This window comes from Arachis hypogaea, chromosome 3 (genome assembly GCF_003086295.3).
Source record: "Arachis hypogaea cultivar Tifrunner chromosome 3, arahy.Tifrunner.gnm2.J5K5, whole genome shotgun sequence".
In the NCBI taxonomy this organism is placed as follows: Eukaryota; Viridiplantae; Streptophyta; class Magnoliopsida; order Fabales; family Fabaceae; genus Arachis; species Arachis hypogaea.
In genome coordinates this window covers 85235038-85247181 of record NC_092038.1, presented here as the reverse complement: position 1 = coordinate 85247181, position 12144 = coordinate 85235038, and the positions used below count along the sequence as shown (strand labels likewise).

Genomic DNA, 12144 nt, shown 5'->3' with positions numbered 1-12144 from the left:
CCCCTTGACTCCTCTTGAATTCTGCATGTAATAGGCTCATAAAATGAGTTGGATTTGGGCCTGGACAGCTCAGAAATCGCCCCCCAGCGTTTTCACTTTAATGAGGTCACGTGCAAGCATCGACGCGTACGCATGGGTCACGCGTACACGTCGCTTGACATTTTTCCATCCACGCATACGCGTATGTCACGCGTACGCATCGCCATGTGACCTCATATCCACACGTGCGTGATTGTTGCACGTGCGCGTCGGTGAGTGCATCCCAAATCCTTGATTTTCCATGATTTCTTCACTTTACATGCTTTTCTCTTCACTCCTTTGATCCATTCCTAGCATGTTCATCCTGAATTCACTAAAAAACACATCAAGGTATCTAGTGGAATCAAAGGTGAATTAAAATTTGCAATTTAAAGGCCTAAAAAGCATGTTTTCACACTTAAGCACAAATTGGAAGAAAATCATGACACCATGCTATTTCATTGAATAGATGTCAGAAAAGGTGATAAAATCCCCCAAATTAAGCACAAGATAAACCCTAAAAATGGGGTTTATCAGAAATTAAGATAAAGAAAATTAAAAGCATAAGGAAAAAAAACAAAAACAAAAGAGAAAGAAACAAGTAACCACATGTAGAGAGGATCCATCTTACTTTAATCTTACCCACGATTGTTTATTTATTATCACTACTTACTTTCCATGTGTTTTGTTCTCCAGAGACTCATAGTGTTACCAACACCAAACTTAAGAAATTACACCAACCTTAGATTTAAAAGAGTCTTAGTAGTAAGGGTAAGTCATATAAAGAAGCATACATGCATAGAAAAGAAAAGAATAATATAAACCCTAAATAACGTGATTTAAATAAGGAGGGGTCCCTTAGACGCTAGCATCATTTAAGGATGCCAGGCGTCGTTGCATGTGTGCTCCCCTGGGAGCTCGTCTAGCCTAGACGCGAGGCCTTTGGCATGGCCACCGAGCGTGTGGTCTTCTTCACACATGGACGCTTGGTGTTCATCCTCTCACATTTTTTTTAAGTATGTAATTCAACAGAAAACAAAAATGCATGGAAAAGAAGGAAGACGAAGAAGAAGATGATGATGATGACTTAGGGCCACTTAAACAAAGATAAAGAACATGAAAAGAAAGACTAACCATGGTTGGGTTGTGTAAGAACCAAAAATTATTAACCGTTTAATTAAAATAAAATAATAAATTAATTGTCCGGAATAGGTTAAAAAATTTAGACATCTTAATTTGAAAATTGCATAAGAACGCGTACCGGTATACTATGTAAGAGTAATAAAAACTGTAGAAAAACTTAGAAAAATATTTATCATTAAAAACCGGACACTAATTCTAAATGTTTTGGCCCAAAGTTGGGCCAAACGAACCAAAACGCTAAACAGTTAGACCAAACCCAAGTTGGGCCCAAGCCCAACATATAAATACCCAATTAGTGAACCAATTCAGCCACATTCCACACTTAGAGAGTGAAAGGACTGCTGAGGTTAAAGAAGAGAGAAACCACCATTGACACTATTTATCCGCTTCTTGGCAAGCTTATAACTTGAGCTACAAAGCTCCAATGTACATGCCGTTTGCGACCACGCAAAAATCTTGCCGAACCCGTCATTTCTAGCTAAATAAAGTGGTAAGAAACTTTCATTTTTTTACCTAGTTCCCTACCCTAACTATTTCGAAATTTTGGATTTAGTTATTGAGTAGATTTTGTGATTTTGCTTATTTAGGGATGATCTAGCATTAGATTATTGCTGGATTTCGCTCCTAATACTGTCGGATAAGGTAAGCTACTTTGAAACCCTTGTGTTTTGGTGTTTTGTGAGTCCTAGTTTTTAATTATGGTAAATTGAATGTGTATAGCTTGATATCTTGTGATTGGTGTGAAGTTGGTGGTACTGGAATTGAACTTTTGGTGGTTGAGCTTCGTTGAACTTGTTTGGAAGTCAATCTCAGTGTTCTGAGTTGTGTGGAGATCAGCCAAGGTATAACTTTGGTTTTCTTTAGGTAATATATAATGTTGTAGGCAACTTAGACTAGTAGAACATAAGATAGGATTAAATTGAGTAAATGGTTATTGAATTGTGCATGTGGCATATGAATTGTGATAAATATTGAATGAGTTGTATATGTTGGAATATGAATATGGTTATTATAATGTGATTATGATTGTTGATGATTGATAATGATTATGAGTATGGCAATTAGTGTGAAATTTCGCTGTTGGAATAGAATTATTGGATTTGTTAATGTATCATTGAAGAAGATAGAAAATTTACTAAAAATTGGTGTGAAATGGTTGAGGAAGTGGGAAAAAATTGATCCAATTATTGATTTTGGTATTGGTTAGACTGTATTTGAAATTGGTTTGAATTGAAGTTTGGAAAACTAGAAAAGGTTTGTAAGTTTTGGAAAAACTTTATTTTTAACCAACTTTAACGAGACATAACTTGTGCTCCGGACCCTCAATTTTGATAATTCTTGATTTAAATGAAAATTTTCATTTAAATGAAAGTTGGGCCCGAGAGGTCTAAGACGTTCGAAGAACGGATGAAAAATGTTTTAAAACGAGAATATTATGCGCGTTTCAAGTTTGGTACTAAAATCTGAATTCTACAGAAAACAACATTTTTAAGGAATTTTTGGAGCATGTGTGCGCAGACAGTGCACGCGACGCGAGGATTGGTAGCTGCCAAATACTATTGTATATGTGACTGGTGTAGATTTTCAAAATCACAAACTAACCGGCAAGTGTACTAGGTCGTACCAAGTAATACCTCAGGTGAGTGAGGGTCGATCCCACGAGGATTGATAGACCAAGCAACAATAATTGAATGATTTACTTAGTCAGACAAGCACAAAGGAGTGTTTTGGGGTCAAATGCATTAAACAATACTCAGAGAGATTAGGAAACAAAACTGTAAACGGGTTGTGAAGTTTATATGGGAAAACAGTTAAGGTTTCAGAGATATTTATTTTTTTTCGAATTAACAATTCTTGCCATCTACTTCAATCATGCAAGATTTAATTCATGGCAAAGTTTAATTGATTAAACCCTAATTTCTTAGTGATTTAATCTCTTTTAACCTAATCAACTACCTATTCCTTGGTAACTTAATTTAGATTAAAGATTTAAGTCCAATTCTAGTTTATTAACCACACAAACCCTAAATACCCAAAGATATGGTGATTATATGTCACGTATCACATTAATTCAAACTAATTAGAGAATTATGAAGAGTTACTTTCAAGCTGTTATTCAAGTGAGTTAACTTTTCTGAGATTCAACAAGAATTCAAGGAAAAAAAAGAGTTATCTTCTAATATACTATAATTCCTAGGATAAAGAACAAAAGTAATCCTTGAATTTAAATCAATACATTAATCAAAATATAATGACAATAGTGTTAATATATCAAAATAAATAGAGCTCCTAACCTTAACAGAGGAGATTTAGTTGCTCATGGCTCAGGGTTCCAAAAGTGTGTAAAGTGCGGAATCAGGAAGAGAGAAGAGAAGAGATCCCGAAGGGCTGAATCTTTTTTCCTTTTATATGTAACCTATTTGATTTGACAATAAATAAAATAATAACTACTAAAATATAAAAGATTGTGTTTTGATTTTAAAAAAATAAAAATAAAATAAAATAAAATAAATAATAACCAAAACTAAGCTAACGGAGCCCTTCCGTGTAATCCAGATATGCGTTATTGGCGCTAAACACTAGGCTCGGCGTTTAGCTACCCTAAGGCATAGAAGAATTGTGGCATGCTATCTTCCAAGCGCTAAACGCCAGACTCAACATTTAGCGACATTAGCGTATGGCTCTGCAACGTTTTACGAAGCACCTAGCAATAAACATTGGGTCGTGGCATTTAGCACTAACTCAACAGAAGGCTTGCATGCAGCACGAGGTTCCTGGCGTAGTGGCATTTGGCACTAGCTCAACAGAGTCAAATTTTCTCCTTTTTCCTCTGCATGAACTCTGTCAAACTCGCCTGAATTTATCCTGAAATAAATAAAACCACAATGTGCCTCAGAGTAGCATCCAGATAGGCTTCAAACAATAAAATCTCAATAAAACTCAATAAATTCATATCTAAAATAATATGAAAAATAGAAAAGATGCTCATGCATCACAACACTAAACTTGAATTGTTGCTTGTCTTCAAGCAACTGAAAATAATATGAAACTGAGAAGTGGGTTTTGCCTAAGAGTTGAGTTTTCAATTAAGTTCTTGTCTTTACTCTGGGTGGGGTTAATGACACTATGATCTTGAACAGTTTCGGCATCTCACTATCCTTTGAAGCTCAGGAATGTTAATATGCTTCAGAATTACAACCCAGATGATATTATGAATTCTTCTCTTTTTAACCTCTGACTAATCCTTGAACACTACAATTTCTTTTGTTCTTTTCCTTGGCGCTTTGCACCTTGAGCCTAGCCGTGACTCTTAAATATTTTATCTCAAGATTTACTTGACACAAAAACACCAAAAGTACTTAACTGGGAATTCTTTGAGTTCTGATTTTTCTTTTGAATTTTCCCAGTCAGTGGTGCTCATAGCCTTTGGCATACTCTTTATTTGCACTTGGCTTTAACTCTAAGTGCTCTGTCTCAAGTTTTACTTGATACATTCACACCACAAGCATTGGCTTGGAAAACAACTATTCTAAGCTTTTTATCACACTTAACCTTCCTAGCCATCGATGCTCAGAGCTTTAGGCATTGTTTTTTATATTTTCTTTTTCTCTTTGCTATTTCTTTTGCTCCAAGGATCAATTTCTTGTTTAATTTACCTAACTCATAATACTTCTCTAAATACTTGTATCTCAAGAATCAACAACTTAACTCCAATATCAAATACACACTATTTTTTTCATGCATTTGAAACCATAGATAAATACCACCACATCAAGATAAATATGACAAAAATCAAAATATATACACTCATTTCTCGTGCATTATACTACTTCTTTTCTCATTTTTTTTTCTAATTCAAGCTCAATGGCCGATACATGAGACAATGTTTTCAACTTAAATCAAAATACTAAAACAATCAACTAGAAACATGAAGACTAAAACTGCTAATACTCATGCAAAGGATTGAAAAAAAATAGAAAATAGGAAATAGTAAAATAAAATTAGAAATAGGGAAATAACATAAAAAAGAACTCAACCACCTCAGTGATCCTAGTGTTTGCCTCCTGCCTCTAATAGAGCTCTCGGGAATCCTTTCTGAAATCCAAAGTCATGCCTCATTTTTGAGAGCTCCTGACGCTGACTCTGTTGCTCCTCCAAAAGCTGTTGAAGAAGGACAGTATGGCCCTCATGACTCACCTTCAGTTGCTGCCAATACTTTTGCAGAGGAAAATAATGTCTCTAAGGCATCGTTGGCTGCTCTGGCTAAGGTGGGGGAGCCAGCTCCTCCAATGGGGCTCTAGCATACTCCCAACAAGTGCTTCTTTAACGTCCTAACTCGATGGTTAGCTCTGCTAAGTCAGCAGATGAGCGGACCTCTGACGATCAATCTTGCCTCTAAGATAGTGGTTTAGTCTCCGGCCATTGACAGTGAACCTCCTATTTGAGTTCTCTTCCTAGAGCTCCACATGATCGAACTGAGACACTCTGGTTACCACAAACGGTCCTGCCACCGAGACTTCAACTTTCTGGGAAAGAGCTTGAGCCTTGAATTGAACAATAAGACTTTCTGGCCTGGCTCAAAAGCTTTGGTGGCTATCTTCTTGTCATGCCACGCCTTGGTCTTTTCTTTATAGAGCTTGGCATTCTCATAAGCTGAATTTCTGAATTCATCAAGCTCATTCAGTTGAAGGAACCTTTTTTCTCCTACACCTTTGGCATTAAAGTGCAAGAACTTTGTTGCCCAATATGCTCTGTGCTCCAACTCAACTAGCAAGTGACAGGCTTTACCATATAATAACTGATATTGGGATATGCCAATAGGAGTCTTGAATGCCGTCCGGTGTGTCCAGAGAGCATCATCAAGCTTCATGGCCCAATCCTTCCTTTAAGTGCTAACGGTCTTTTTCAGAATCCTCTTGAGTTCTCTGTTAGAGACCTCAACCTGCCCATTTGTTTGAGGGTGATAAGGGGTTGCCACTTTATGACAAACTCCCTACCTTTGAAGAAGTGAGTCCAACTATTTGTTGCAGAAGTGGCTCCCTCCATCACTAATTATTGTCCTTGGGACATCAAACCAGCTGAAAATATATTTCTAAAGAAAGCTCAGCACCACTTTAGTATTATTAGTGGGTAAAGCCACTGCTTCCACCCACTCGTACACATAATCAACTACCACCACAATATAAGTGTTTGAGTACGAGGCTGGGAAAGGCCCCATGAAATCAATACCACACACATCAAATAACTCTATCTCTAGTACTCCGTGGTGTGGAATCTCATGGTTGTGGGGAAGAGTCCTAGCTCTCTGGCACTTGTCACAGTTCCTCACAAATCCCAAGCATCTCTAAAGAGAGTCAGCTAATAAAAATCGCTCTGGAGGACCTTAGTAGCCGTCCTCTCACCAGCGAAGTTGCCACCATACTCAGAACATTGACAATGCCAGAGAATCTGCTATGTTTCCTTGTCTGAGACACAACACTGGATAATACCATCTGAGTATCTTTTGAAAAGATAAGGTTCTTCCCACAAGAAGTACTTGGCATCATTTAAAAGCTTTTTAACTTGTTGTTTAGTGTACTCCTTGGGGATGAACCTCATGGCCTTGTAGTTTGCAATATCCGCAAACCATGGAGCCATCTGAATCACAAAGAATTGCTCATCAGGGAAGGTCTTGGTCATAAGAGTGGCTTGTTGTTCTCCCTCTTCATGGTTAATCCTAAAAAGATGGTCAGCTACTTGATTTTCTAACCCTTTCTTGTCTCTAATCTCAATATCAAACTCTTGAAGAAGGAGCACCCACTTAATCAATCTTGGCTTAACATCCTATTTGGTTAGAAGGTACTTAGTAGCAGCATGGTCAATAAAAAAAAATAACCTTAGAACCAATCAAATAGGAGCTAAACTTATCAAAAGCATAAAATATAGCTAATAATTCTTTTTCTGTAGTTGTGTAATTCTTTTGTGCATCATTTAACACACGGATAGCATAGTAAATAACATGCACAAGCTTGTCTTGTCCCTGTCCTAAGACAGCTCCTGTAGCATGATCACTAGCATCGCACATCAATTCAAATGGTAAGCCCCAGCTAGGAGGAGCCATGATGGGAGTAGAGACAAGCATAGCTTTCAGAGTTTTAAAGGCATGAAACAATCATCATCAAAACAAAAAGGAATGTCTGCAACTAAATGGTTGCTCCAAAGGCTTAGCAATTTTAGAAAAATTCTTTTTAAATCTCCTATAAATTCCTGCAGGTCCTAAGAAAGTCTGAATTGCCTTTGCACTAGTGGGTGGTGGTAATTTTTCAATTACCTCCACCTTAGCTTTATCAACCTCAATTTCTTTACTAGAAATTCGGTGCCCAAGAACAATACCATCAGTCACGATAAAATGACATTTTTCCCAATTCAAAAAATGGTTTGTTTCTTGACATCATTTAGAGACCAAAGAAAGGTGTCTCAGGCAAGAAACAAAAGAATTACCAAATACAGAAAAATCATCCATAAGTACCTCAATAAACTTTTCAACCATGTTAGAACATATGGAAAGTATGCACTTCTAAAAAGTTACTAGGGCATTACACAGTCCAAATGGTATCCTCCGGTAAGCAAACACACCAAAAAGGCATGTGAATGCCGTCTTCTTTTGCTCATGAGGGTCCACAACAATTTGATTATTGCCAGGATAACCATCTAGAAAATAATAAAATGCATGCCAGTCTAACCCCTCAAGCATCTGATCAATGAAAGGCAAGGGGAAGTGATCCTTCCTTGTTGCACTATTGAGCCTCCTGTATAATCAATACACATATGCCACCATGTGAAGATTCTTGTAGGAATAAGTTCATTCTTCTCATTCTTGACCACTGTCACCCCCCTTTCTCGGGAATCACTTGCACAGGCTTTCCAAAGCTTCATAACCTCTTTTTTAGCCACTTCTTTTATAGTTGGATTGAGTTGCCTTTGTGGTTGCAATACCGGTTTAGCATCTTCCTCAAGTAGGATCATGTGCAAACACTTAGTCGGATTAATCCCCTTTAAGTCACTAATGGTCCACCCAAGAGCCATTTTATAAATCTTGAGCACTTGTAACAATGCTTCCTCTTCCTCATGCCTCAGAGAAGAGCTAATAATCACTGGATAGGAATCATGCTCACCTAGGAATGCATACTTCAAAGAGGTAGGCAAGGGCTTCAACTCAAGATTTGGAGGCCCTTCCTCTATACTAGTGGTGTGTGACTCCCTCTCTTGAGGTGGTGAGTCATCGATCTCAAGTAAACCATCCTCTGAAGAGGGTTCCAAAACACCATCAAGCTTTTCAGCTTCAGAAACCTCTTGAATTAGTTGCTCAATAAGATCAACTCTCATACATCCCTTAGAATCACTAGGATGTTGCAAAGTCTCAAGCACATTAAGGACAACCTCTTCTTCATTGACCCTCAAAGTCAATTCCCTCTTTTGCACATCAATAAGGGCTCTTCCTATAGCTAAAAAGGATTTCTTCAAAATAACAGAAGCATTCTTGTCCTCTTTCATATCCAGTATTACAAAATCAGCAGAAAAAATAAATGGTCCTACTTTCACAAGTAAATTCTCAACTACTCCCAAAGGAAACTTAATTGAACGGTCAGCAAGTTGAAGAGAAATACGAGTGGATTTTACCTCACCAATTTGGAGCTTTCTCATCAAGAAAAGTGGCATGAGATTAATGCTATCTCCAAGATCACGTAATGCCCTCTTAATAGTGATATCACCAATGGTGCAAGGAATAAAAAAGCTTCCAGGATCTTGCATCTTCTCAGGAAGATCCTTCTGAATAATAGCACTACATTCCTTTGTAAGCACCACAGTTTCACTCTCCTTCCAATTCCTCTTGTTGGTCAATAATTCCTTCATAAACTTAGCATAAAGAGGCATTTTCTCAAGGGTCTCTATAAAAGGAATGTTAATCTGAAGCATCTTGAAAACCTCTAAAATTTTAAAAAACTGCTTGTCTTTGGATGCCTTCTGAAGTCTCTAAGGATATGGCATCTTAGGCTTGTACTCAGGTGCTTTAGACTTTGCTGGATATTGCTCAAGATCAATCAGAAAGGGGTTATCCAGGTGTCTTAGAAGGGCGTGTTCTTCTTGGCTCTTAGCCTCATCCAGAGCTTATTTTTCATCAGTTCCTCACTAACTTTTACTTCTAAACCTGCTATCTTACCACTTCTCAAATGTATGGCCTTGTTCTCTTCCTTTGGATTAGGTACTATATCCCTGAGGAAGGTATTAGGAGGCCTCTCAGGTGCTTTCTTGCTTAATTGACCCACTTGAATCTCCAAGTTTCTGAGTAAAGCTCTAGTTTTCTACATAAAACAATGAGTGCTCTTGGAGAGTTCTGAGCGCTATTAAATTGTAACAACCCAATTTTCAGTAGGTCTAGATCATACCAAAACCCGAGCGCTACCAATTTGTCTTCCTAATTATTATGTATTATTTATTATATGAGTCTGATTCTTTGTTCAAAGCGTAGTTATTTTGCAAGGTAATTTTTTTGAAAATATTTGGATTAATAAATGGAATCAATCATAATCAATTCGGAAATAATAACAGATAAAATAGATATAAATAACCACACTTTTATACATCTCAAGCAGTTAACGACATTCAGTTATCCAGCCTTTGTTAGAATATAGATGTTAGTTAGAACACCCCTAGATATAGCTAGATAACAATTATATACTTATATATACGTACAACCTCTCAGGCCCTGATCTATTCAAGAAGTCCTTAAGCTGGTGCTGATGGTGTTTTGTGGAAAAATGAATTTCCAACACACAAATGTAACCGGCAAGTGTACCGGGTTGCATCAAGTAGTAATAACTCACAAGAGTGAGGTCGATCCCACAGGGATCGATAGATCAAGCAGCTTTAGTGGGTGATAGTTTAGTCAAGCTAACATTGAAGTGAAATTGGATGAAATGTAGCCAACAGAAAGTAAAATAGCAAGGAAAATTAAAGTGCAGAAAGTAAAATTACAGAAACTTAAAGTGCAAGAAAGTAAAATAGCTGAAACTTAAATTGCAAGAAAAGTAAATTGCATGAGAAGTAGAGGGGGGCTGGGTGCTGGAAATTAAAGAAAGCAATGAAGCAAGTAATCAAATAGATCTTGAGAACAAGTGACATGGAAATTAAAGTGCAGGAAAATTAAATTCATATCACAGTAGCTCAAATGTAAAGTGCAGAGGAACTAAAGTGCAGGAAAGTAAATTGGGAGCTGGGATTCAAAGTTAAACAAGAAAATTCAGGATGCATTCAATCAGAGAAGTAGCAGATGGAATAAAATGTAGCAGATCTAAACAGCAAAGCAAAATTGCTTTAAGAAGCAAACAGCAGATGAACCAAACTTAAATTGCAGACTCTCACCAAATGAGTAAAGATCTCAGGGGTCAAGAGACTAGAAAACAAATCTAGATCTCAATTCTTTCCTTGATCCAACAGCAAACAAATTGAAGAAGAAATGAAGATGGAAGCAATAAAGGAAAACTCAATTCCAATTCTCAATTTACTAAAAAAAAATTATGCAGAAGCAGGAGAAAGAGAAAATGTAGATCAAGAGTGAAACATAATTCCTTCAATTCTCAACCTACAATTCAAAATCAAAAAGGGAAACTAAAAGAGAGAGCTATCTACTACTACTACTCCCTTATGGAGCAAGCCTCCCTTTTAATGAAAATGAGAATGATGCCTTTATATAGGCTTTTTACAAAATAAAATGAAATTGAAATGAAAAACAAATTAAATGAAAATCCTAATTCTAGCTTGTTCTTGTGCCTTTGAGTGATCATAATGGGCTTAGCTTGCTTTGGATTTGAGGAGAAATGGGTTTGCTTGGCCTTAATTCAATTTGGTGAGGAATTGAATTTAAATGGAATTTTGGTTGAATTTTGGCCCATGAATGACACTCCCAGGGGGATGCTCTGCTCTTGTGGAGAGCGAAGCATTGGTGCCTTGTGTGGGGATCCTTTTGTTGCGTGCCAAGGCTGTGAGGCATCAGGAGAGTGCTCTGCTCTTGTGGGGAGCGGATCATTGCCTTCCTTGGTGAGGTACCCGTGTTCAAGCCTTGGGGGTTGCATTCTTGCCCAATTTTCTTGCATTTTATTTGGGAGAGAGCACGACAATGCTCTCCAAGAGAGCACTGTGCTCTCCAAGTGAGCGCTACTTCCTTGGTTTCCTTGTGTCTCCCTCTTCGAGCCTTGGTAGAAGCATTTTGGTTCATTCTTGCTTGTTTTTTGGTCCTTAAAGATGCCTTTCCCTCGTGCCTCAATTTCATGCCAAATATGGATTGCTATATATCGTTGTAAAGCTCTGAATGTTAGCTTTCTATTGCAACTGGGAGCACAGGAATCAGACATCTGTAGCTCAAGTTATAGCCCTTTGAAGGAGGCATGGTCATGCTGTGAGCGCCCAAATTTTAACTTAGCAAAAATTTGCTTCCAACCTCACTTTGTTTGCATCACGATAATGCTCTGCTCTTGGCAAGAGCGGAGCATTGTGTGTGTTGGTTGCTTCCTTCTTTGATTTGGTCATGGGCCACGCTTTTAAAAGCGTGGCCTAAGGCTCTAAAGTGTGATCCAACTTCAAAGTGTGCCCTAAAGCTCTTTTTTTCTCCTTTTTATCTTATTTTGTGCTTCTTTGCTTCTTTTTCTTTTTATTTGCTACTAGATTTATAAATTTAAAATATCAAGGAAATATTCCAATTAAGCACAAAAGCATTCAATATTTAAGCACAAATCATCAATTTCTTGTATGAAAAAGCATAGAAAAACATGACATGGTGACATGTCATCACAACACCAAACTTAAACCTTGCTTGTCCCCAAGCAAGAAAAGAATCATGCAATAAAGATTGACAATCCTAGGTGAGAAGAATAGCAAGTTAATGTTCATGGCAAGCTAGTTTTCTATGCATGCTACAATTACAAAAGAAATATAAATGATTGATGC

At 37.4% G+C, this 12144-nt stretch overlaps 1 protein-coding gene across 1 annotated transcript; it reads right to left on the bottom strand.

The window, feature by feature from the left end:
- Positions 1-6612: 6612 nt before the first annotated feature.
- On the bottom strand, positions 6613-9075 carry LOC140183517 (uncharacterized). Its single transcript, XM_072231965.1, has 3 exons — positions 7965-9075; positions 7160-7284; positions 6613-6798 (listed from the first exon to the last, which is right to left on the bottom strand). Exons 1-3 carry the CDS (start codon positions 9073-9075, stop codon positions 6613-6615), a joined length of 1422 nt encoding a protein of 473 aa, XP_072088066.1.
- Positions 9076-12144: the final 3069 nt, after the last annotated feature.

Coding starts and splice junctions, on each gene's coding strand:
- LOC140183517 (XM_072231965.1), bottom strand. CDS start 9,075: ATGCCTCTTTATGCTAAGTTTATGAAGGAATTATTGACCAACAAGAGG. Junction 7,285..7,964: donor CTTCACATGGTGGCATATGT/GTATTGATTATA, acceptor AAACTCTGAAAG/CTATGCTTGTCTCTACTCCC. Junction 6,799..7,159: donor GACAAGACAAGCTTGTGCAT/GTTATTTACTAT, acceptor TTTGTGATTCAG/ATGGCTCCATGGTTTGCGGA.